This window comes from Brassica oleracea, chromosome C3, assembly GCF_000695525.1.
Source record: "Brassica oleracea var. oleracea cultivar TO1000 chromosome C3, BOL, whole genome shotgun sequence".
NCBI classification, from domain to species: domain Eukaryota; kingdom Viridiplantae; phylum Streptophyta; class Magnoliopsida; order Brassicales; family Brassicaceae; genus Brassica; species Brassica oleracea.
This window is the reverse complement of record NC_027750.1, coordinates 23,572,406-23,599,549: the sequence shown is the minus strand read 5'-3', so window position 1 is coordinate 23,599,549 and position 27,144 is coordinate 23,572,406. Positions and strand designations below refer to the sequence as shown.

The 27,144-nt window shown below is 33.0% G+C and overlaps 4 protein-coding genes across 6 annotated transcripts; 3 read left to right on the top strand and 1 right to left on the bottom strand.

Annotated features, from left to right (window-relative positions):
* The first annotated feature begins 2,030 nt into the window (after positions 1 to 2,030).
* LOC106334620 (transcription factor TT2) lies at positions 2,031 to 3,639 on the top strand. Its single transcript, XM_013772937.1, has 2 exons — positions 2,031 to 2,500; positions 2,726 to 3,639. Exons 1-2 carry the CDS (start codon positions 2,184 to 2,186, stop codon positions 3,429 to 3,431), a joined length of 1,023 nt encoding a protein of 340 aa, XP_013628391.1. The 5' UTR covers positions 2,031 to 2,183; the 3' UTR covers positions 3,432 to 3,639.
* Positions 3,640 to 8,744: 5,105 nt separating this feature from the next.
* On the top strand, positions 8,745 to 13,607 carry LOC106334617 (MATE efflux family protein FRD3). 3 transcript variants are annotated; one of them, XM_013772933.1, is made up of 13 exons: positions 8,745 to 8,853; positions 10,328 to 10,460; positions 10,549 to 10,922; positions 11,160 to 11,326; positions 11,415 to 11,550; positions 11,636 to 11,732; positions 11,866 to 11,966; positions 12,173 to 12,336; positions 12,440 to 12,511; positions 12,691 to 12,807; positions 12,892 to 12,987; positions 13,085 to 13,206; positions 13,292 to 13,607. In XM_013772933.1, exons 2-13 carry the CDS (start codon positions 10,378 to 10,380, stop codon positions 13,350 to 13,352), a joined length of 1,590 nt encoding a protein of 529 aa, XP_013628387.1. In that variant the 5' UTR covers positions 8,745 to 8,853; positions 10,328 to 10,377; the 3' UTR covers positions 13,353 to 13,607. The 3 variants fall into 3 exon arrangements, with proteins under 3 accessions (XP_013628387.1, XP_013628388.1, XP_013628386.1); XM_013772934.1 differs by having other exon boundaries at positions 10,318 to 10,460; XM_013772932.1 differs by lacking the exon at positions 8,745 to 8,853 and adding an exon at positions 9,468 to 9,488 and having other exon boundaries at positions 10,318 to 10,460.
* Positions 13,608 to 21,267: 7,660 nt separating this feature from the next.
* Positions 21,268 to 24,724, top strand: LOC106334618 (MATE efflux family protein FRD3-like). Its single transcript, XM_013772935.1, has 12 exons — positions 21,268 to 21,493; positions 21,603 to 21,982; positions 22,515 to 22,681; positions 22,768 to 22,903; positions 22,987 to 23,083; positions 23,208 to 23,308; positions 23,498 to 23,661; positions 23,770 to 23,841; positions 24,065 to 24,181; positions 24,284 to 24,379; positions 24,448 to 24,569; positions 24,664 to 24,724. Exons 1-12 carry the CDS (start codon positions 21,411 to 21,413, stop codon positions 24,722 to 24,724), a joined length of 1,596 nt encoding a protein of 531 aa, XP_013628389.1. The 5' UTR covers positions 21,268 to 21,410.
* A 236-nt stretch (positions 24,725 to 24,960) lies between these two features.
* LOC106334619 lies at positions 24,961 to 27,069 on the bottom strand. The gene is made up of 4 exons (XM_013772936.1): positions 26,506 to 27,069; positions 26,354 to 26,423; positions 25,405 to 25,720; positions 24,961 to 25,335 (listed from the first exon to the last, which is right to left on the bottom strand). Exons 1-4 carry the CDS (start codon positions 26,979 to 26,981, stop codon positions 25,076 to 25,078), a joined length of 1,122 nt encoding a protein of 373 aa, XP_013628390.1. The 5' UTR covers positions 26,982 to 27,069; the 3' UTR covers positions 24,961 to 25,075.
* Between the last annotated feature and the right edge of the window lie 75 nt (positions 27,070 to 27,144).

Sequence of the window (27,144 nt, the reverse complement as noted above, 5' to 3'; positions counted from 1 at the left end):
TTCCGAGAGCGACATCGTCTTATGGTCAGACACGGGAAGATGAAGTCACTCAGCTGCGTAGAGAGTCCGCTCAGCTGCGTAATGAGTTGGACTCGACGCGATTTGCGTTCACAGCTCGTGTGGGTGGAGGCGAGGGCTTCTTGGACGTTACAGCGGCCACAAATCCAGAATGGAGAGTCCTTGTTGAGGAACATGCGACGACAAAATTTCATTCCAGGCGAGTCATTATCCGACATACATGCCGAGGCGGATGTAGAGAGGAGGAGTGATGAATTCTACCGGGCGATGAATGACTCTTAGTTTTTTTCGGTTGTTGTATTTATAAATTCAAAACTTATTTATATATAAAATATTTCCATATTGATTTTTTTAAAAAAATTTTAATTTTATTAATAAATTAAATAATTTTAATTATTTTTTTAATTATATTTTTCAATTCTGTAAAATAATAAAACGAAGTGAATTCGTAGATAATTTACGACTTATTTTCGTGGAAGTGTACAAGGAAATGACGAGGAAGATTCAACGAGTACTTTACAAGGTATTTACGTGTACTTTACGAGGAAATACTTTCGAGATAAATACGTGTAGTTTAACAAGAACTATTTTATAGGTATTTACGAGGAAATATAGCGACATTCTTACGTGGAATATTTACGTTGTCTTTCCGACGAAATATGATACTTCGTCTTTACGACGAAACGTTTTCCTCGCTAAGTTACGACGAATTGGCTAGGAAATATGCGTTACGACGAAAGAGTAACGACGAAATGTGTTTCCTCGTTAATTCCTCGTAAACCCTCTTTTACGATGAAATCACGAGGAATACCGCCGTCGTTAAACTTATATTTTCTTGTAGTGTATGGAGCATGAGCCCAATAAGAGTTTAAAGGCCCAAATGTTTCTTTTGATGTCTGTTATGTTGTGTTTCCTTGTAAATTAATTAGTTATCTCTCCTGAAAATGAAGCTGAAGAACTCAGAGACAGTTGTCAGGAAATTTACTGAGCTTACTGATGTTTTGGTTACCAAAGTCATGGTAAGCCATTGTGTACCGGCATATACCTTTTTTTTTATGAACCAGAACTCGTTTTGTGTATGTGATGTATGATGATATGCATTAAGATGGAGTATGATCTATCATCTATGCTCCAATCAACATTTGATATTACCCATCCTTTATCAGTTGAGTAAGCAATGATTTGTTTTATTTTCAAACGTTTATTGGATGCACATATTTTTGAAAGATTGTTTGTACTTCTCGAAGATATGGTCTATTTAAGTAACTCGTTATAAATAGACTTTTTGGATTTGTGTAAAGATGATGGTTTTTATGTCACGTGAAAATTGTGTGAATTAATTATCCCGACTTCATTCATCTTGAACATATTCTTACGTTTGGATTTGATACCATTCTGTTCATATCTGCTATAGACTTTTGATATTATTATATGCTTTTGTCTCATCCATCCTGTAATATTCTGTTATGTTCCATATTGTTGTCGAAGGATCTTATGATCGCTTCTAAATATTCTTGTTTATTAGATTCGGTTGATTTTGTAGTAAAATGGAAGTTGCTTCAAAATAAGTCCGCAGCCTACAGAAGAAAAAAACAATATCACTTCTTTCTTTCTTTTTTGTCGGTACATAAAATATTGAATAATTGTTTTTAGTTCCAATAAAACACACATACTTGTCCACAACTCATGAATGTATGTATATATGTATGCTTGTCGCTTGATACTTCAAACACACGTGTAGTGGTGTGGGGAGAGAGAGAGAGAGAGAGAGAGAGAGAGAGAGAGAGAGAGAGAGGTTGGTCTTGTTCTTGTCTTTGACTCTAAACCAGTCTTTTTCGATGCATTTTTCTTCACTCACAAGTCTATCATCATGTTTTCAACAAATGACAAATATTTTTATTAATTTTATAACAAAAAAACATGACCCACCTCTTGCTGCTTCTTCACATTCTTCTCTCTATTAGAGAGACGCTCTCTACTCTACCCATGATCAATCCCAACAAACACTTTACGTACGTTCTCCCCTTTTCATATCCATTAGGACCATTACACATATTCATATCATTCCAAAGCAATCCCCACAAATCATATCCTCCTATCCATCTTCTTCCAATCTCTCTCTCTCTCTCTGTGTAGTCTTCTTCAAAAAGGATCCAAAAATCCAAATGATGATGAGGAATCAGGACATTACTACGATCAGAGACAAGAAGAAGCCAAATCATGCGTGTGGTGGTAGTAACAACAAACCAAAGCTAAGAAAGGGACTTTGGTCTCCTGATGAAGATGAAAGGCTCATAAGGTATATGTTGACCAATGGACAAGGATGTTGGAGTGACATTGCTAGGAATGCTGGTCTCTTACGCTGTGGCAAAAGTTGTCGCCTTCGTTGGATCAATTACTTAAGGCCTGATCTTAAACGTGGTGCCTTCTCCCCTCAAGAAGAAGATCTCATCATCCATTTTCATTCCATTCTTGGTAACAGGTATAATTTTGACATGCAAACACATGAATTAGAGTTTGAACAACCGAGTCTTTGAATGAGTCTTCTATTTGTTTATCTATAGCCATTATTTATAACAAGTAACTCTTATTTTATATTTTATTCATATGTAAACGCAAATGCAATGTTTGAAACAGTTTAGTGGTGACACAAGGAGACTCATATTTGTTCATAATTATATTTTTATCCTAAAATGTTTTTTTTCAGGTGGTCTCAAATAGCTACTCGGCTTCCAGGAAGGACAGACAACGAGATCAAGAACTTTTGGAACTCCACATTGAAGAAGAGGTTTAAGAACAACAACAACAATACTTCTTCTGGATCATCACCTAACAATAGTAATAGTAACTCTTTGGATCTAAGAGATCAGCATGTGGAAATGGGAGGCAAGTCAAACTCAATGATGGGTAGCTATCATCATCAACATGATGACATGATGATAATGGGGAACACCATGGGTATGGACTCTTCTTCATTCCATTTTGCACCCGTGGTTAGTGGTGTGGGATTGAACCAACTGGACCCCTTGATATCAGTACCGGATCATAGCCAATATCAACAAATGGGAAACACAGGGAATGTGTTCAACGTCAATGGGTTAGGAGATTATGGAAACGCAATTCTTGATCCGATTAGCAAGAGAGCATCAGTAGAAAGTGAATGGTTTCTTCCAGCGTCCGAGAATATAAATTCTATTCCTTGTACCACAAGCAACAACCTAAACGTAGAAGTCCTTGATCCCTGTTTCAATAGCAAAACAATGTGTCATTCAGAAAGCTTCAAAGTAGGGAACATGTTTGGCATGGAGAATGCTTCTTGGGAAACAGAAAACCCTAAAATTGGAGATTGGGATTTGGATGGTCTCATTGATGACAACTCTTCTTTCCCCTTCCTTGATTTCCAAGTTGATTAACAAATATTTCCTCTTCCATAATTCTCTTTACTCATTTGTATTCATTCTTCTATACTTTTTTTCTTCTTCCTATTCATCTTCACAATTACCAGAGCAGATACTACCCCTCACTAGGGAGCTCGTTTTAAACAATTGAGCTGCTTGCGATGGGTTTATGCACGGTTCCTTGAGTACATGAAATGTGAACAGGAAGGTTTGAGATTTATTTGCTGAGGTTGTACTTAAATAATGCTCCACACAAAGTGGTGATTAGTTGGTATATTTGTATAGCTTTCTCTTATCTTTTCAATTCTTTTTTTTTTTGGGTACAAATCCGAGTTTGATGTGTAAAACACGGTTTCGTAATAAGAAAGAATTATTCATTTCGTTCTCTCTTAACCTAAGCTTTGACTTATTTACTAAAAAAACTATTTAATTTCTGGAGAGATATAGTAATTAAACAATGTTGAAACTCTCTTCTTTTTTCCATCCGAGTTACGATATACTCCCTTCCTTTCAAAATAATACATATTTTAGAGTTTTCACATTTATTAAAAAAACACATAATTTTTTGATAATAAATGCATTATTTTCCGTGTTTACATATTTCCTATAATTTTTAGCCAGTCAAAGTTCAGTAAAGACAATTAATCTTTTTGAAATTTGCAATCTGCCATTATTATATACATTGAAAATGTAAAATATGGATCTTTTAGAAACAATTTTTTTTCCTAAAACATGAATCATTCTGAAACGCAGGAAATATTTCTCTATTAATTAGTCGAATTTATCAATTTAACTCAGATTACATACTTGATTAGGTGATTTTACTGGTATGATTAAATTAGAAAATGAAATACTGATCTTATGTCGAAAACTAAAAATTTATACTTTGTAAGAAAAACCAAAACGTATACTTAAAGAAATGGTAGTTAAATATGTATAAATAAAAACTGTCTATCATAAAATTTCGGTTTGGTTAAGTTTGAAATATCCATTGGAGTCCGGACGAGGTAGTCCAAGTGGAAGGACGGGCATGTGGTAGCAACCACCATCCGGGTTCGATCCCCCCATGCGGAAACTACTCTGCCTCATCTGGACACCAAAAGCGGGTACTGGGCCTTCGGGCTCAGGGAAAAACCTCCCGGGTGAAGCTGGCCTGCTGCCTCACCGGGCCCAGGGATTGACCCGCGAAACGGAGAACCCTGGATTACAAAAAAAAAAATATATCCATTGGGTACCCGTTTGGAGGTTCAAAAAGTCGTTGATAATTTTTCAGTGATTTGTTGACCATAAAAATTGAAAATTTAAACCATACTAACTATAAATAATTTTCTAAGACAAAGTAACGAAAATGTGTAATTACATTATATATACAGTAGAATCTCTATAAATTAATACTCGATAAATTAATAATCTCTATAAATTAATAAATTTCGTCGGTCCCAACTTGGGTCGGTTCATAATTTGACACAAATGGATAAAATAATAAGATAATATATTTTTAGAAAATTCTATGTAAATACATGGCCTCATTAAAATTATAAATTAATAATTTATATCTATACATATTTTATACAAGTAAGAACCTATTATTATATTATTTGTTTTATATTCACAATGGAATTATCTTTATATTTTCTTAATACTTAATATATTTTTGATGAGATTTGGTAACATTATATCTAAAACCACATTTATAATCTATGCAATATATATTAAATACACTAAATAATATAATAAAATTAATATAAATGTCAAAAACTAACAATTAATGTTTATACACTAAAATCAAATATTTTTCTTATCTTACAATAAATATATATCTTAAAAGAATTCTAATTAAGGAAACTTTTGTAAATTAATATCTCTATAAATTAATAAAATTTCAAAGACCCAACATTATTAATTTATAGAGGTTTTACTGTATATATATATATATATATATATATATCGAGTATTACAAGAATATAAATATATATATAGTTTCATAGGCAGAAGAATGATTGGTGAAGTAGTTATCAAAATATTTAATTAAACTTAAGAATGAAGAAATTAGATTACAAAAACAACAAACCCAAATCATGACTTGTGTAATTATAGTTTGTTTAGCGTAATTTGCCATAAACGCTTTTGATGAGAATGTAGCTTTATTTCTACAAAAACAATTTATGTAATTTCACAGAGGGTTTAGTCAATTCATGTTAGAAAAATTAGAAAAATGTGTGGTGGATTCACATGGAGTGGTGACTATGTTCCTCATTTGCAATTTATCCACTAAGCTTATAGTGGATAACAAGTCTAATGTCTATAGACTCCACATTGATCCTCCATCTTTCAAATTCTTTTTTGCCTCTCAGCTTTGCAAATGCACAAGTTTTTTGTATATAGACCTAGAAATGTATATTTCAAAATCAACCTAATCTATATGAAATCCTACATCCATTGTTTATTTATTAAAGTAACTTAACTATATGCGGCAAGCCATGAGTCAACAACATTTGTTGTATGTACAGGAAGTAGGAACAAAGAATTAGTGGTACATGCATGGGGCCGGAAGAGAGATGAATGATATTCTTCCTATAGTACTACAGATGAACATAAACTTTCAAGTTGTCTCGATTATTATAAACCCTATGTACCATCACAACGTCATGTGATTATACTGTTTTTTTCTTACAACGAGAGACGCAACCAAACTATAGTGGTAATAGAAAGATACAGATTGGCATCATAATTAATAAGAGATTCTTCTCCCTAAATGCATTTGTAGGTATTGGAATCATGCAAAGGCGATGGCATGAGTAACATATAAATTTTTTGTTGAATATTCATATCTACATCTTATCAGATCGTGATGATGCATAAAGAACCAAGTGAAAACTATTAGTAGGGGTGGGCAATTTACCCGATATCCGAAGCCGCACCCGAACCCGATCCAAAAATCCGAACCAAAATCCGAATCGAAGTAGCAAAATATCCGAACGGGTATTGAATTAGGAAATATTGGATATCCGAACCCGAACGGATAATATTCAAACCCGAATGGATATCCGAAGATAACTGAACATGTGTATAATTAACTATATATTTCTAGTTTACATCTCTCATTTTATATAAAATATTTATATTGATACTACAGATACTTTAAATTCATATGATATACATAGAATTACAGAGAAAATGATTTGTTACTCACTTAAAATGCATGTCAAACTTTTTATTTTAAGAATTAACAAAAAGTTACATCCAAAATTTAAAAACAATAACCAAATTAATGTCTTTTTTAGTTTCAAAATGTTATGTCCAAATCTATTAACCATTCAATCTATTAAAAATAAAAATTTAGTTAAGTGAAAGTTATATTTTTAAATACAAGAAAATTGAGAAATGAAAAAAATAATGTTTTTTTTTCAAAATCTAAATATCCGAACCCGACCCGAAATAACCGAACTTGAACTAAAAATACTCAACCCGACCCGGAGTACAGAAATACCCGAACGGGTTCTATACCTCTATACCGAAATACCTGAAAATCCGAAATACCCGAACGCCCCTAACTATTAGTTAGACAATTTCCTTTGTACATCCCTACATTTCTACAGATTTTTTATCCCGATTAATGTACATCATTTTTATGTATATTTTGTTTTTAATTCACCAAACATTTTTTTTTGAACATATACGAAACATAAATTAGTGACAGCAAACTTGCTTCTCATCTACATCATTTTCTTTCTTTTTATGGAATCTTTCATAAATGTAAATGTCTACACAGAAAAAAGCTTTACAAAGATCTCTAGTTTCATAGTTCCCAAATTATTTCATCTACAAACGAGAGACTCTCTTGGGGCCATAGGTGCACAAATGTCTTCCCACCTCATAGGCTCCGCTCTCCAAATCCATCTTCAAATTGGTTAATTTTATCTACCTGAAGGATATAAACCTATACTTAATCGTGTAGCTAGCTACCCTCTTCCCTTAGTAACCACAGAATGTAAATTCTGGATTGTATCTAAATTGACATTTAATATATAAAACAATACCAATAAAGCAAGCATGGAGCATGCAATATAAAAATAGTTGCTCGTGCAGTTGTGCGAGTAGACATAATGGTGTCATTTTGGAGTGTTGATGTCTTTGTGATTAGATAATTTTCGAGAGACGTCAAGTGTTTTTCTATGGAATATTCAAGCCATGGTACATTTGTACTTATTCATGTACTCTTTATAGAAAGTACTTGTGTTGTTTAATAATTCTATCTTTTGAATTTAGAGTGCGCACGAATGCCCATATCAAATTTTTATAAAGAAGTTAATCAAGAAAAAAAATCTAACAATCTCATCCACCAATCATTTTGCATTTCATCTGCCAATAGTTAGAGATATGAATCATATTATCAACGCACATTGGATAGTAAAAATAATAATTTAAGCATAGGATAGCTTACAAAAGTAGATGATAAGAAACGTGAGGTATCAAATGTAGTTCAATGGGTATCGTGATGAAAACACAAAATATTAGGTAAGGTGAAGGATAACACGCAATATATGGAGTATATATATATACTTATAAAAACACTGCAAGTATTAACAAATGCGAAAGAAGAGACAAATGAATGTTAAGTGATTAAATGTTGCATCGTAATTGGGAATCCTACGTAGCCCACTTTCGTTGTATAAAACTGTTTCGTTGATTGTGAGCTGTGACTGCTACGTTGATTGTGACTTCAGCGGCTACGTCACGTCTCTTAGACGTTTTCTGTTCACTAAATGGTTTTGGTTTCATACGCAAATCGAATACTTTTATTTTTATTCATATTCTAATTTTCTTAACTGGAATTTATGAGGTGAAACTGAGATTTATGAGACTATGAACATGTCCAAGTTAATTTTAATAGTTTTTTTATATTTAGAGATAATACTATTTATATATAATATTTTTTAAAAAAATTGGAGGTCAAAGTAAATGTTTCATCATTCGACTGTGTTTAGAATTGATCATTAACCAGAACAGTGTAACTACGTTGTAAATATATGCAATTCCTAAAATGTGCATGTTTATATTTACAAAACGTACTGTATATCTTATAGGAAATTGTGAGTATTTATATACAATAACAATTAGGATATATTTACAAGTCCCATAGTTTCAACTTGTGACAAAAATAAGTATGCATAAAAGTAAATAAAGTAGGATGTGCATTACTTTATACATAAAGCAAAGTTTAGAGAACGTATGGACAAAAATGAGAAAAGAGAAATATGAAAGGAATTTCTGTATAAATTGGAGCCAAGTATTGGCACATACTTATTATATTAGAGCCAAGTCCCACTCCTGGCACACGCCTATTAATAATCCCCTTTAAACTCTCCCAACACTCACTTGTATCACTACTCATCTCAAGTTCACGTGATAACTTACATAGCGTTGCCCAATACAGGTAAAAAGATTTTTTTTCTCAATATATCTCATAATTAAGTTATTTGATTGCTTCGTAGTACGTATTAGCATACATGTTCTCTATCCCAAATAAAAAGGCTATATATATTCATATTCATATAGTATGTTTATGATTGAGAGAAAGACTATAACGTGTTAGAAATTGGTTGGTTGTTAATATCTAGTATCTACTTCTTTCGTTTTCTATTTAAGATTTTAAAATATAATTTAGTTTGACATATTCACTACATTCGGTAAATCATATGACCACGATGCAGAATGTTAGACGTTAACATCTTCTTATTTTTGTTGTTATTGTTGTTAGTTCATGGTGCAAAACAACTAATGTATAAACTTATAATTGTATTAATTAACACATATTATTGATTTATTTACGAATTGTTTAAATGGACATGAATGATCTGTCGTTTATTATTGACACTTGTATCTAATGACATTATTATACTACTTCATGTATTTTTTAAAAATGATAATATAATCACAATTTTCTTTAAAAAATGAACGGGAAGTGGTAATGTTGGTAGTGAAATAGACGTGGATGCTTTGGGAAAGATGGCCTTATCTCACGGAACAACTACATACACGACACGCACTATATACAAACCACCTATGTTGGTCTGTGTTACCATCTTTATGTTATTTTGTATTTAACAAACACAAAAACACTTCGAAGGTTTTCTAACTGTCGAAAAGAGAAGGTTTCAAATTATTAATTGATTTTTAATGATAAAGTAATTGATTTTGAAGCTAGTGAATTTCAGTAATGCAAAATGATTCACTTTTTAGTGGAAGATATCAAAAAATTAATGAGGATCTAAGGATAAATTAAAACTCTTTCTCCACTATCATGAATACAATTGAGAAAAGTTTCAATGAAAAAAATATACACCCTTTCACAGTCAGCTTCAGCACCATGTTTTGTTATAGTTTATGAGGACCATGTTTCCTATTTATTTATTTAATACAATGTTTGATTATTTGCGGTTGTACCAATTTTCCTCAATAAACAAAAAATCCATATTATTGGTTTATAAAAAAAATCTATATTATTAGTGTCAATAGTTGGAAATAAAAAGCATGAAAAGTTAAGGAACCAGGGGCGGATCCAAGATGAGTTTTAGTATAGGGCACAATTGCACAAAGCTATTTTCTGATAATTCAAAGCTTATTATAGATGTAGTTGATTAAACTTAGCATTAGTCATTAATGAAAAAAAAAATTAGAGTGTGGCACATGCCATACCTCCTCATGCTTTAGGTCCGTCTCCGTAAGGAACTCACACTTTTTTCAAAAAAAGAAAGAAATAACACACTTTTTTCAAATTAAATCCTAAAGATATGCATGCTCATTACGTGTCTATAAATACACATAATTTCATTTGTACATATATATGGCTTAATTATATAAACCTTTCCTTTACATCCGATTCTTTAAAACATTTAAGATATTTTCAGACACGACAAACCAAACACATAGACAGAGTTTCTGCGGAGAAGCTCCATTGATGACGGAAACTAGTGATCATACTTCAGTTCCGGCCAGCGTGGTCACACAGATCCCATTTCTTGTTATCTTCAAAGATTTAACGTAAGTGTGTTTATATCTCATACCAAAAATGTGTGTTTATATGAAATGACGTGATGCATAACGTTTATTTGTATATATATAATTGCAGACATGTATTCAGTAAGGATGCAATTGGGCGAGAGATACTAGGCATAGCGTTTCCTGCGGCTTTGGCTTTAGCTGCTGATCCAATAGCCTCTCTGATTGACACCGCTTATATCGGACGTTTAGGAGCGGTTGAGCTAGCAGCGGTTGGAGTATCCATTGCGATATTTAACCAAGCTTCTAGAATCACGATATTCCCAATTGTGAGTGTTACAACTTCCTTTGTCGCTCAAGAAGACACGATGGAAAAGATGAAAGAAGACGAAGCAAAGAAAAACAAACTTGTTCATGCAAATACTTTAGCTGTTCAAGATTCTTTGGAGAAAGGCATTGCGTCACCCACAAGTAACAACATTAACCAGCCGCAGCAAACGCCAGGTAAATAACGTCATAACCAAATTATTACATTATAAAATTGTAAGGATTTAGTTTGTGTGTTATAGCGTTAATTTGCATTCTAAATAAAAATTTGATCGCTTTTTTCAATTTCTGTAATCTTTTGCTTTTTTTTTTTTTTTGCTTTTTGTAATTTAATTTTAGCTTTTCTAGAATACTTTTGAAAAACTAAAGGATGTTTTAAATAATTAATTATCCTTGTTTTTTTTTTGCGTCTAGCTTTAGATGCAAAGCCAAGCTGCGGAAACAAAGCAAATAAGAAAGAAAAAAAGAATATTAAATCGGCATCAACGGCCATGATCATAGGGTTAATCCTAGGCCTTGTGCAAGCTATAGTCTTGATTTTCAGCTCGAAAGTGCTTCTAGGTGTCATGGGAGTGAAACCGGTATAAGGTTATATAAATAGATACTCATGCACATAATAGTGGACATGACAAAATGTTTGACTATTTTGAGTTGACTTTCGATGATCAGAATTCAGCAGTGTTATCACCAGCGCACAAATACTTGACCATACGATCACTAGGTGCTCCTGCATTGCTTCTGTCGCTTTCAATGCAAGGCATCTTTCGAGGCTTCAAGGACACCAAAACTCCTCTCTATGCTACTAGTAAGTTAATTTATTTATCATCTTTAGGCAAACATATTACCATATCATGAGAGTCCAACATGTATCATCTTGATGAATGAAACAGTCGTAGCAGATGTTATCAATATCATTCTCGACCCAATTTTCATCTTTGTGCTTCACCTTGGCGTCAGCGGTGCAGCCATTGCCCATGTCATTTCTCAGTAAGACAATAGCTCTCAATTATTTTTTTCCACACATGCAAATATGAAACTAAAACTTGTAAACCCCAAGAGTTACGTTGCTTTAATAAAAAAAAACAAGAAATGTAAAACTAATGGTTTCACTTGTGTGAAGGTACTTCATGACTCTAATACTATTCATCCGCCTCGCGAGTAAAGTTAATTTGATGCCACCAAACTTTGGAGCTTTGCAGTTCGGCAAGTTCCTTAAAAATGGTAGGGACGCATATTCATTAACGTTGTGTTTCTTGCTATTATTAAAGTAAATTTTATTACAAGTAAACAAAATTGTGTAAACATCACTTTTCTTTACAAAAATTTCAAGTATATTTATTAGTTTAGTGACAAAAAAATATTTATAACAGTATACATAAACATGAGATGTCTAACAAGTTGTAATATTGTGCACACAAAAATGAAAGGGGGACTATTGCTGGCAAGGACCATAGCTGTGACGTTTTGTCAGACACTAGCAGCAGCAATGGCTGCTCGGCTAGGAACAATACCAATGGCTGCATTTCAAATCTGTTTACAAGTCTGGTTAACTACGTCCCTCCTGGCCGATGGTCTTGCTGTAGCCGGTCAGGTATATATAATCTATTTTATTTAATTTTCCATTGCATTGTGTATATAATATGGTTTGATCAAGTTGTATATGTAAATCATCATTCATTTTAAATATTTTGTAGGCGATTCTTGCTTGTTCTTTTGCCGAGAAGGATTACAATAAAGTATCTTCTGCTGCATCCCGTGTTCTACAGGTTATGTCTTGATCATCTTTCCTGAAACGATACCAATCCTTAGTCCCATGTCTTATGCTTTATTTTAAAATTTGGGATTGGACGAGTACTTGTCGATTCCAATGGAGAATTATTTGGGTTTAGGCCCAGACACCCACAATTATAAGGAAAAATCTGAACCAAGTGAATTTGATGTGCAGATGGGTTTTGTGCTAGGACTTGGACTGTCCGTTTTTGTTGGACTAGGACTATACTTTGGTGCTGGAATATTCACCAAGGACCCTGCCGTTATTCACCTCATAGCAATTGGAATACCGGTAATAATAATACAATTAAGCAATACTAATAAGTAGTAATAGTGACTAATAAGAGATTACATATACTTGTGTGGGAGACATCAGTTTGTAGCAGCAACACAGCCAATAAACTCACTAGCTTTTGTGTTGGACGGAGTCAATTTTGGAGCATCTGATTTTGCTTACACTGCATACTCCATGGTACACACTATTTTCATTAACTGTGTATGGTTTCAGAATGACTACTTTTTTGCATGTTTTTCATAAAATGTGTCTCTCTTTTGTTATCATAAATCAGGTAGGAGTTGCAGCCATAAGCATTGCAGCAATAATATACATGGCAAAGTTCAATGGTTTTCTAGGAATATGGATAGCTCTTACCATCTATATGGGCCTCCGAGCTATTACTGGAATTGCCAGGTAAATTAATTGGGCCTTTAGTAAGTTGTATACATTCCCCATTATAGTAGACGATGCAGTCTTTGACTCGTTTGAGATTATGCAGGATAGCAACAGGAACTGGACCGTGGAGATATTTGCGTGGACGATCCCCTTCATCTTACTAGGACTTAGTTTATAATGAGATGCATCTTTCTCGTCTTTCTTCGTTTTGTTGTATATTTCTTGTGTTCTTTTCACATTTTGCACGAAAGAGCTCTCTATCTTGTCTAGCTTAAACAGTAGTTCCAGATAAATAATTTGATCAGGCGATTATGTGGAGCCCTGGATGGCTATACATTTTCTTTGTGGAAACGTCTGGTCAAAGAAGTCTGTAACTCACATATATGCGCAATGTCCATAATAATACTACTTTTTGCAAACTCATGCAACAGATTTCTTTTAATAATGTGAGACAAATCCACAGTTCTAATTTGTTACTCCCTCCGTTCTGTTTTAAAAGACATTTTGGAGAGAAAAAAATGTTTCAATATACTTGTCGTATTTCAGAAAACAATGCAAATGATAGTGACAAAAGACTATGGTTACCCTATATTTATCCTATTTCACGTGCTTTAGTATACAAAATAATCAATTAATGAAAGATAAGAAAGCAAGTGTACTTAGTGCATTAATCTGTGTGAAAGTTTCTATAACGACATATAAAAGAAAACAGAGGGAGTACTAAATAGCAAAACATGGTTATTACCAATTTTTATCAAAGTGAAATTAAACAGGAGGTGGTGGCAAATCAATAAGAAGCCAAAAGCCAACACAATCATCAGAATCCAAGTCATCTTGAATCGCAAGAAAATGCAAACCTCCACTTGCTTTCTTTGCAGATTCCCAAGCTTCAGCTTCATCAGTAGTAACCGCCAACTGGTGTTTTCTTGTAGGTTGCATAGACATATCTCGTCGAGATCCCAACGGCCAGAATCAAGCATCCTTTAGAACTGTCTGCTTCAATCGAATAGAACAAACCTCAAGACCATTCATCCAAGCTATAATGATCAGAAACCACATAACAACAACAATTGACTTGTCAAGATGACTAATTAGGATTCTTAAAACATGACACGTGGATCTCCTTAAATCAGATTTTCAAGAGTTAGTAGTCGAATTAGGGCCTGACTGGTTCAAATGCATCGGTTGCGGTTGCGGGAGTTTGCGGATGCGGGTGGTTGCGGTTTATAGTGGTTTTAAGAGATTTTGTACAACTGGTTATGCGGTTAGAAATTGATGTGTTTGTGGAATACTTATGACTGGTTAACTATCAAATGCATCAACGGTTAAAAAATAAATTAACAATATTTACATTTTATATAATTATAAAAAATTAAAATCATAATATTATAATAAATATAAAAATTATATTTAGAAAGTTATAGTTTTAAATTCTTAAAATTTATAGAAAATATTTTTATTTTTAATTTTATAATATTAATTAAAATATAATAGATATATTTTAGGGGGTGGGGGTTATTAGGAGTTAAATTTTGAAGGAATTTTAAAATTTAGAGATTTTATTGTTATTGGTTTATGAATTCTTAAAATCTTATTAGAATCATTTGTTATTGGTTTGTGGACTTTTAAATTCTATGGAAATCCTATGTTATTAAAAAAGTTTAGTTTTTATTGACTTTGTAATTCTATTAAACTCTTTTGTTATTGAGACATAAATTCTCTCTAGTTTTACTCATAACACTCAACTTTACAAATATCCCGTATAGTTATAGGATTCTCAAAATCTATGTAACAAAAACACAAATACACAAACACAACAAGATTTTTTTACATTTTTATTGTCAAGTCAAAGATAATTGTAAAAAGAAAACTAAAGATAAAAGAAATTATTAAAAATAACAATTTTAAAAAAACAATCTTTCATGAAATATAACTATTTGATATTAAAATAAAATCCTGAGAAAATTCATAGGTTGATCTTAAAAACTTTAAAACAAAACTCAAACAATACAAATCAAAATGTCAAAATATTAAAAAACCAAAATTATTATTTAATTTTCAAATAGTTATATTTTATGAAAGATTTTTTTTAAAAAAAAAAATAATAGAAAGATAAGTTTGGAAAGAAAATTATATATGAAAATCTATAATAATCAATGACAATTTATACAATACTTTGGGTAAAAATTCATCAAATCTACTTAACTTTTAAAACTCTATTAACTCTTAGAATTTTCAAACTCCACACAAAATCTATTTCCAATAGGCCCTCCTTAGTATTTTGTAATTTCAATTTAAATTTTTTATTGAATATTTTTATTTTTGTATTTTTATTGTTTTTTTCTAAAGAAAAAAATGTATTCTCCCGCGACCGCCCGCAACCGCAAACGTTAACTAGAACCATCTTTTGGATTTATGAGCTTTAGAACGATTTGAAGCGATTTAGAGCGGTTTGAGTGATTGTTGCAAAACGCCAACAATGCTATCAACCGCAAAAGCTGCGTTTGGCCCGTAACCTAAAAATTTAAGGTTGGCCCATAACCAAAAAGAAATCTAAGCCCAAGATTGTTTTCTTCAACCACGACTCTGTCTCTGCTGCTGTTGCTCTGGTAAACGGCGACGTCGTGTTTTGTTGATCGCTATTCAACCCACCGGATATGAAAATCATTCTCTGTGGGAAGACGACGCCAACCTCATTACGCTCTCTGCTTGATTCGTACTAAATTTAGATCTTTAATGCCCAACAAGATGCACTATAAAAAAAAAAAACAAGATGCACTACTGATAATTTTGTACAATCACTTAAGTGATGATGATCATGGTTACAGCTCAAACCTGTAATCACAACATAAAAGGAGAAAGAGATAAGAACTCAGTGAGTGATGATCACGAACCAAGTTTCAACGAGGAAGTTGGTGATGGTCACAACGAATCTTATATAGGTGATGATTCGAGTATGGATGGTGGTAGTGGCTTTACATAAAAAGAGCAACTAGAAATCTATTACTGAAGTTCTGTTTGAGAGAGGTTATCATGTTTGGATAAGATTAATGATTTTAATAACCGGTTTAATAAGCTGAAAGCACACTTATCAATGGTACGAACTTGAAGTTCTCAGAAGGTGATTAGTTGTTAATTAAAGCAAAAGTGATTGATGGAGTTTTGATACCTACCCAATAAATCTTAAAAGTTCTTTTTTTTTTGAAAATTTATTAGATGGGTATTATAACCTTATTAATCACTTTTGTTTTAATTAGCAACTAATCATTTTTTGATAACCCAAGCTCATACCAAATGATGAAGTTGTTCTCAATGATTTGACCCCAAAAAGAAACTCAATGACATGCTTGGTAGGGGAACATGCATTAAGAATACAAAAAATGTTTTTTAAATAATTTTCTTCTTCGAAAACACGCATTTTTATCGAGCAGAGCAAGTATAGTTTAAAATAACATAAATTTCTTAAATAAAAAAAAATTATTTAAAAAATAAACGAAAGAAAAGCTATATTTATAATTTTGTTTTCACGTTTCATCAAACATACATAATAAAATAAAATAAATGTGAATTTCACGAAATTTTTATTTTCATTTTTCTGGTCATGAAAGTTTAGAAAAAATAAAAAAAGACAAATACAGGTAAAACCCAAAAAAAGTATAGATGATTGATTAAAAAAACTCAGTTTTCAGAACAAAGTATAAAGATAATTAATTTTTAATAGTTAAATTTAATGTAAACACACAAAATATAATTTTGTGTCTGTTAAAAATTAAATCAATCAATAATAATTTAATGAAAATATATAATTTAATTTAATAATATACAAATTTTAAAATAAAAAAATCACAGAGAAAGAAAAAAAATATATTTACAACATTGTTGTTTCAGATTTTACAAACTTATGCCAAAGAAAAAAATGAATCTTAAGAAATTATTCTTTTTGTCACTAAACTCAAACTTTGAACTGTTAAAAATTAATTGAAATTACAACCTAAAACTAATTAATAAAGATTTAAAAAATGTAGTTAGGAAAATTAAAAATAAATATTAGTGGAAAACATAATATAGCATTGATAATAACAAAATATATAATTTTTAAAATATATAAAAACCATAGGAGAATCCATTTCCGATATTACCATAAAAGAACTGGATGATCTAAAAAATAAAAAGATCTATACGGCTAAAATAAAATAGTACATAGCTCTACTAAAATCATCTCAACAAACGTATTAAAAATTAGTTACTCGAACTGAATATTATAACATCAAACATAACAACTTCAATAAAAAGAGATAGTTAAAATAAATAATATAAACTACATAAATAATGATTCACACATAATACATAATCAAATTTTCATAATAAAAATAAGTGTTAGAAATAGGCCTAGGCGTTCGGTGGTCCGTTCGGTTTCGGTCCGGGTGATTCGGATTTTCGGTGTTATGCTCATAAGTATCATTCGATTTTTACTAATTATCGGATCGGATTCGGTTCGGTTCCTTTCGGGTTCGGTTCAGATCGGATTTAACCAATGTTTAAAATTGTACAAAAATATATTTTTAAGAACCTCGAAAATTGACCCAAAAAATTTCAAAATATATAAATTATTTACAAATCTAATTAAAAATTAGTTAAACTATCTAAATTAACTAAAAAGTATTAAGAATAACAAATAAAATAAACTACAAAATTTTTTTGAATACTGTAAAATATCTAAATCACCTTAATATATATAAAAACATTAACATATTTAACTAATTTCGGATATCTTCAGATCCTAATTCGGATTTCGGTTCGGTTCGGGTTATAACCAAAGTTCAAAGTAGTAAGCTCATAAGTCCCATTCGGATATTTTTGTAAAACAGTTCGGATTCGGTTTCGGTTTTTTCGGTTCGGGTTAAGGTCGGTATTTTCGGGTTGAGTTAAAAACGCTCAGGCCTAGTCAGAAATATTTTATAAAGATAAAATTCATTGCCAAGCGCTGCCTAACCCCTAGAAAAAAATCTACATCATTCTATCGGCCACCAACAATTGTGGAAATATAATTATCTTTACGCTATACTTTTGCTTTGCAGTGGTGGATTTAAAGAAGGGAAGAAGTTCATGGATCGCGGTAACTAACAAATGGACAGAAAAAATCAGACAAAGTAAAACGGTCTTTACGTGAAGTCTATACTGCTCGGAGAGATTCTACGAGACCAATATATATGATTCTCATCATGCGACAAAGGACCTGCCGTGTGAATGACCTTATCCCAACTGTTTTTACTACAAACAAATGGAAAATTCCTCCACTTCATTTAAGCACATAAAACAGCACCTGTAAATATCTCGACCGTTATGACACTCAAGTTTCTCACCTCACATTGCCTTTCGTTTGCTTAGCTTGATTCAGGTTTTACGTTACAATAATAAATCTCCTTCTACACAAGTTACCTGTTTTTTTTTTTTTTTTTGAACACCACAAGTTACCTGTTTACCTATTAAAATTTTAGGTATACAACCTCATCAGATATGAGAAGTTAAATATGCTAAATTATTTAAACTTCTATCTTTGACAAATGTATATGTTATATGCTAACAAAAGTAGTTTTACGCATATAACATACGAAAACACATCTCTGCAACAAATTAAGATAACAAACCTAAGATGGCTTGATGTACAAGTAATTATTAACCCACAAATGGATCACTAAATATCGTCCAAATTTCCACCGCAAAAGGCTCATCAATGTTTCACAAATCCAGTTAAACAAAATTAGGGAAAAAATATTTGCCCTAAACTACTGACCTCATGAAGAGATAAATAATAACAAAATTAGGCAAAAAATATTAGCCCACAACTACTGCCCGCGTCATTTGCAAATATAAATACTGTAATAACTTAAACGAATACGACTACTCACCTCATGAAATCCAACAATTACGACATACTCGCAAACCCACCCATTCTTAATAATATACATTAGCCGACATTACTTTTCAAATTTAAACGGTACGCTGAATAAACATAAAAGAATACAATGAATGTTGGCAAATTAAGATCACCAGGCTTTTTAAAACTTAATTAACGTCTCAGTCTCTCGAAATCACTCACACCAGCATAAACTGTACTCCCCAATCCCAATGTTTTTAAACCCGATCCAAATGCTGAACCGTATAACTCTGGATCACGGGGTTGGGTTATTGGATCGACCGTGGATGAATCGTGAGTTAATAAATTAATTAGTTTTGTTAAATAATAATATACTAGCTATTGAAAGTTAAAAGAGATATTTTATGTTTTAAAAAATATTTAGAAAAATATATAACTTTATTTTCTTTATTTAACTTTCATTTCACATACAAAATTTCAAAAAATAATTTAGACTATTAACAATTTTTGTAACAAGTTAAGAGTTATAACATATAATAAACATATATCAAAACTTAAAATTCTTAAGAATAATAATAAATTAAACTTTAAATCTAAAATAAGCAAAAAGTAAAACATAAAATTATAATAGGTTATCGATAACAAAAAAAACTAATATCAAATTACATCAACTAGTTTTGTTAATTGATTCGTAATCCACATGATTATATACTCTTTTTATTTTTGTAAAACTGAAAAATTAACTTTTTAATTAGAATATGAAACATATCCTAATAATGCAACTGAAATAATCTACGAAACAGATAAGTAGAAGTTACATACTGGTTCAACTAGTGGTTCATTCGGTACGCAGATTCCGAAGTATAACAGTTTTTTCGGATTTTATCAGGTTTTTTAATAATAGTTTTTTTTTCTAAAATCCAACCAGAATTACATTCAGGGTCACCATATTTACTGGTTCGACTGCGGGTCCTGGTTCAAAACACTGTTGTTAATCCATTTAACTTAACAAAGTTAATCAACTATTTTTGTTTTTTTTAAACACAATTTGCAGCTTTGGAATAAATCACGATTTTGTGGGTTCAGCGGGAAAACATGATTTCCAGTTTGGTGAAAAATGAAATTTCATGTAATTTTACGGGTTTGCGCAAAATACAATTTTATAATTTTGTCGGGGAAACACGATTCTGCGGTTTTGGCGGTTAAAACAAATAGGGTTTTAGCGGAGAAAACACAACATTGCAGTTTTGGAGAGAAAACACGACTTTGCGGTTTTGGCGGGAAACGCAATTTTGCGTTTGCATAAAAACTTGATTTTGCGGTTTTAGCAGAAATTACGGTTTGGCGGGAAAACTCAATTATATGTTTTTGGTGGGAATCTTCAATTTTACGGTTTTGACGGAAAAAATTTATTTGCTGTTTTGGTGGGAAAACTCGATTTTGTAACTTTTCGGTTTGTCAGGAAAACATGATTTTCTAGTTTTGGGGAAAAATCTAATTTTTGCGGTTTCGGCGGAAAGCGCGATTTATGATTTTGGTAGAAAAACTCAATTTTGCAATTTTGTGGGAAACGTGATTTTACGGTTATAGCGGAAAAACTCGATTTGTAAGTTTGGCTAAAAATTGATTTGCGATTTTGGCTGAAAAACTCAATTTACGGTTTTGGCAGAAAAATTGGATTTGCGATTTTACTGTTTTAGGGTGAAATTCTTATTTTATGGTTTTGGCAGGAATTAATTTTACGGTTTTGACAGGGTAATTATACTTTGTGGTTTAAAAAAACTTAAATCTCCTTTTCCATAATCAATCTTTAAATATTTTTATATTTTCTTAAAAGTAAAATTTTATTCCAAATAAACTTACGTTAAAAATAAATATTTAAAATATAAAAATCATATATCACTTTAAATGGATCTAAACGAGTTTAAATGGGTCTAAACGAATTTAAATGGGACAATTTAATATTTCCGAGTTTAAATGTGTAACCCTAATATAATACATCTTAGAACTATATGGATCTAAACAGGTTCAGGACTTAATTGGGGTGGGTTCTATATGAAATGGATTTAAGTGAGGAAGGTTTATCTATTTTAACATCCCTAGAAGTACCTTTATTTTAATTTTGTTGGCTAACGAAGTACATTTATTTATTTTAACTCGTACTTTTCAAAGAAACAAAGAAAGAAATCCTCACACTTTTTTCAAATTAAATACTAAAGATATGCATGCTCATTACGTAGACATTTCGCTTATTTAAACCTTCCCTTTACATTTGATTCTTGAAAACAGTTAAGATAATATTTTCAGACACAACAAAACAAACACATAGAGAGAAGCTTCATTGATGACGGAAACTGGTGATCTTACTTCAGTTCCGGCCAGCGTGGTCACGCAGATCCCATTTCTTGTTATCTTCAAAGAATTAACGTAAGTGTGTTTATATGAAATGGCAGATATTAATAATATTAAAAAGGAGTAATGCATTTGACCAAAACAAGGAGTAATGCATAACGTTTAGTTGTATATAAATCTGCAGACGTGTATTCAGTAAGGATGCAATTGGGCGAGAGATACTAGGCATAGCGTTTCCTGCGGCTTTGGCTTTAGCTGCTGATCCAATAGCCTCTCTGATTGACACCGCTTATATCGGACGTTTAGGAGCGGTCGAGCTAGCAGCGGTTGGAGTATCCATTGCTATATTCAATCAAGCTTCTAGAATCACGATATTCCCAATTGTGAGCGTCACAACTTCCTTTGTCGCTGAGGAAGACACGATGGAGAAGTTAAAAGAAGAGGAAAAAGAAGCAAAGAAAAACAATCTTGTTCATGCAAATACTTTAGCTGTTCAAGATTCATTAGAAAAAGGCATTGCGTCGCCCACAAGTAACAACATGAACCAGCCGCAGCAAACGCCAGGTAAATACTGTCATGGCCTAATGAAATTATAACGTTTCTAACATAACAAGGGTTTACATAGTGTGTTAGCATTAATTTTCTTTTGGTTTTGCTTTAGTTCTTTTTCACTTTTTGATTAAAGTTTGATTACGTTTTCTTTCATTTTCTGATAAACATTTGCTGGTTAGAACCTTTGAGGGGTCCTAATGGTTTGGACTTGCTATTATTACTTAACTAATTCATATTTCCGAGGGCGAAGGTATGAGTCTCTTCTTTTTTGCGTAAGGCGTGGCCACTCCCTTTGGCAGTCCGTTTTTATGGCTTTGTGTTTTGTGCATGTATTTTATGTGAAAACAATTTCGTGGAAACAAAATCTGTTAACGATAAATACAAACGGGTTATCTTTCGGTTTGTGCTTGACTTTGATGTTTACGCCTTTTGTAATTTAAGTTTACACTTTTCTAAACTAGTTTTTGAAAAAAAAAAAACAATGTTGTTTGTAAATTTTGATGAACTGTACTTTCTTGTTTTTTGTTGTTGCTGTGTGTACTAGCTTCGGATACAAAATCAAGCAGCGGAAACAAAGCAAATAAGAAAGGAAAGAAGAATATCAAATCGGCATCAACGGCCATGATCATAGGGTTAATCCTGGGCCTTGTGCAAGCTATATTCTTGATTTTCAGCTCGAAAGTGCTCCTAGGTGTCATGGGAGTGAAACCGGTAAGGTTATATATACAGATAGCCATGCACATAATAGTGGATATGACAAAATGCTTGACTATTTTGAGTTGACTTTCGATTATCAGAATTCGGCAGTGTTATCACCAGCACACAAGTACTTGACCATACGATCATTAGGTGCTCCTGCATTGCTATTATCCCTTTCAATGCAAGGCATATTTCGTGGCTTCAAGGACACCAAAACTCCTCTCTATGCTACTAGTAAGTTACATTTTTACCATCTTTAGGCAAACATATTACATATCATGAGAGTCTAACATGTATCATCTTGATGCATGAAACAGTTGTAGCAGATGTTATCAATATCATTCTCGACCCAATTTTCATCTTTGTCCTTCACCTTGGCATCAGCGGTGCAGCCATTGCCCATGTCATTTCTCAGTAAGTGCACAGCTCTCAAAATGTTTTCACACATGCAAATATGAAACTAAAACTTGTAAATCCAAGAGTTGCTTGAATCAAAACAAACAAGAAAGGTATAACTAATGGTTTCACTTGTGTGAAGGTACTTCATGACTCTAATACTATTCACCCGCCTGGCGAGTAAAGTTAACTTGATGCCACCAAACTTCGCAGCTTTACAGTTCGGAAAGTTCCTTAAAAATGGTAGGGATGCATATCCATTAAAGTTATTCATTCTTGCAATGTTCAAAGTAAAGTTTATTACAAGTAAAACAAATTGTGAAAACATCGCCTTTTTCAAAAATTTCAAGTATATTTATTGGATTAGTGACGAAATATATTTTTATAAAATATGTAGAAATGTGGGATGTCTAACAATTTTGAAAATGAAAGGGGGGCTATTGCTGGCGAGGACCATAGCTGTGACGTTTTGTCAGACACTAGCAGCAGCAATGGCGGCTCGGCTCGGAGCAACACCAATGGCTGCTTTTCAGATATGTTTACAAGTCTGGTTAACTACTTCTCTCCTCGCTGATGGTCTTGCTGTTGCCGGTCAGGTATAATCACTATACTATTATTTAATTTATCATGTTCCCATTTGTGTATATAATATTGTTTGATCACGTTGTATATGTAAATCATCATTCATTTTAAATATTTTTCAGGCGATTCTGGCTTGTTCTTTTGCCGAGAAGGACGACAACAAAGTGTCTTCGTGTGCATCCCGTGTTCTACAGGTTATGTCTCGATCATCTTCATGAAACGATACCAGTCCCTAAGGATAATCACTTTTTCCCATTTTTTTGGTAACTAGCAACATGGGACCATGCCTTTTGCTTCATTTTAAAAATATGGGGGTTGAGCTACTCATTGATAACAACCAGGAAAAAGAATGGGATTCGGTCTAGTCACACAATTATATAAAAAAAAAAGTGTAAAACAAATGAATTTGATATGCAGATGGGGTTTGTGCTAGGACTTGGACTGTCCGTTTTCGTTGGATTAGGACTATACTTTGGTGCGGGAATATTCACCAAGGACCCTGCCGTTATTCACCTCATAGCCATTGGAATACCGGTACTAATATATAATACCATATCCACTACTTATAAATACTAGCTAGTAAGTAGTGATAATGACTAATAAGATGTTATATCTGATCTGTGTGGGAAACATCAGTTTGTAGCAGCAACACAGCCAATAAACTCACTCGCTTTTGTGTTGGACGGAGTCAATTTTGGAGCATCTGATTTTGCTTATACTGCATACTCCATGGTATGCACTATTTTGCTTTTTTTTTTGCATGTTTTTGATAACAGTTGACTTTTATTATGATAAATCAGGTAGGAGTTGCGGCCATAAGCATTGCAGCAATAATATACATGGCAAAGTTCAATGGTTTTCTAGGAATATGGATAGCTCTTACCATCTATATGGGCCTCCGAGCTATTACTGGAATTGCCAGGTAAATTAATTGGGCCTTAATGGGCCTTTAGTAAGTTGTATACTTTCCCCTTATAGTAGACGATGCAGTTTTTGACTCCTTTGAAATTATGCAGGATAGCAACAGGAACTGGACCGTGGAAATTCTTGCGTGGTCGATCCCCTTCATCTTCCTAGGACTTAGTTTACACTGAGATGCATCTTTCTCGTCTTTCTTCGTTTTTGTTGTATATTTCTTGTGTTCTTTTCACATTTTGCACGAAAGGGCTCTCTATCTTGTTTAGCTTAAAGAGTTCCAATGATTATATGGAGCCCTGGATGGCTAGACATTTTCTTTGTGGAAACATCTGGTCAGGCGAGGTGCTTCAAAGAAGTCTGTAACTCACATCTATGCGCTATGTCCATAATAATACTACTTTTTGCAAACTCATGTAACAGATTTCTTTTAATATTGTGAGACAAATCCACAGTTCTAATTTGTTACTAAATAGCAAAACATGGTTATTACCAATTTTTATCAAAGTGAAATTAAACAGGAGGTGGTGGCAAATCAATAAGAAGCCAAAAGCCAACACAATCATCAGAATCCAAGTCATCTTGAATCGCAAGAAAATGCAAACCTCCACTTGCTTTCTTTGCAGATTCCCAAGCTTCAGCTTCATCAGTAGTAACAGGTGTTTTCTTGTAGGTTGCGTACACATATCTTGTCGAGATCCCAACGGCCAGAATCAAACATCCTTTAGAACTGTCTGCTTCGATCGAACATACCTCAAGACCATTCATCCAAGCTGATAATAACAATGCATAATGATCAGAAACCACATAACTGAACTTGTCAAGAAACTACAGACACTAACCTGCTAGAGGTTTTGCACGTGAAGAAGCAACGGAGAGACCAGGGATCAGTGTGTTCTCATCAACGTCAATGCCGAGCAGATCCAAGTCTAAGGTTGCACCAAACACAAACTTCTCATCAAAGTCTGAGATCTCTTCTCTAACGGCTGAGTAAGGTAACTGAACAAACGCCCATTTCTCCCCAAATAAGTTCTCAGGAAGATTCATTGGAAAGGGGTTGTCTAGCGATAGAAGAGGCAATGACCCCTTCTGGAATCCGGGGTGACGCGTGTACACAGTGTCATAACGTTCTTGCAACCATAGAAATAGAGACAAACACTGCAAAACAGAGTTCACTTTTGTTATATAATCATCAAGAAAACATGTAAACATGGCCGGTCCTGAGAATTTAGGAGATATAAACAATTTAGTAATAGTTTATATAATTTTTAAAAGAAATTTATGGACCTATTTATGTGTAAATTTTTTCTAAAACTTTGGGGGATATAGACTAATTAGGCATGCGGTTATGAACCGAACCAAACCAAAAATTTTGGTTAGTTCGGTTACGAATTTGGTTCAATTCGACAGGTTTATAAAAAAACTTCAGTTTTTGGTTTGGTTCGGTAATCGGTTAGTTCGGTTTTTTCCAAAAAATAGGTTAACCAAATTTCGAATCGAACTAACCAAATTAACTAAAATTTTGAACCGAACTAACCAAAATTACCCGATTTAACCACAATTTTAACCAAAATTTTGAAAAAACCGAATTAACAGAATACCAAACCAAACTTTTTTCGATTCAATTCAGCAGATTTTGGCCGAACCAAACTACTCGAATTCCAAACTACCCGAACCTAACTACCTGAACTACCCGAACCCTCAGGCCTAAGACTATTGATGCACTAGCCTATGCTCATGACCAGCCTGCAGGTAAACACAACAGGTAAACACAAGGAAGAGTGCTCATACCCGTTTACTAGGCACTTCCTTTATAGAAAGCTCTTTGCAAGCTTTTGTGATAATGGTTTGCATCTGTGACCTGCCATAAAAAAAAAACACAAACTTCAACAATAAGATCATTGAAAAAGATCTCCTTTATGAGTTTTGTCTTTGTTTACTACCTGAAGAAGCGAATCTTTTCAGGAAGAGGAACACCCAAGTCTTGCGTAATGGAAACAATAGCGTCTTTGAGCGTAATACTGTTGATGACGTTGTTGGGGAAGTACTTTGTGACTTGAAGCGAGAGCGAAGCATCGCAAACCACAAGCTCCCATATCTTCTTCCCCCTGGAATCAAGAATCGGCCTTGAGCAGAAGTCCAGCTCCCACTCTTTTATGCTCTCTGCATCGGTTTCCGGATCCAGATAGCTCAGCTCTGAGGTTGGATCATCGTCTTCGGTTTCTTCCTCCTGTTTGATGATGAGGGTCTCTTCTTTTGTCTCAGGTAAGGATCGAGAGACGAAACGGCGGCGTTTGGATAAGGTTTGGGAGGAGGAGGAGAGATGGGTTTTGATGGGTTTAGTGAAAGAAGATGGTCTAGAGATTCTTGGAAGTGAAGGTGTTCGCATACGAGTGGTGTTGAAGCTTAGAGTCGCCATTGAAAGGAGGGAGCTTTGAGGAAAACAGAGAAGAAGATGAATGTTGAAGAAGATTTATCCTTTTCGGTTGGTCCTTCCTCAGCCACATTTTTTGTTAGGATATTTAAATTAAAAAAAAGTTTGTGGCAAATTTTTAATAGTAAAAGGGTTAAATTGATAGTTT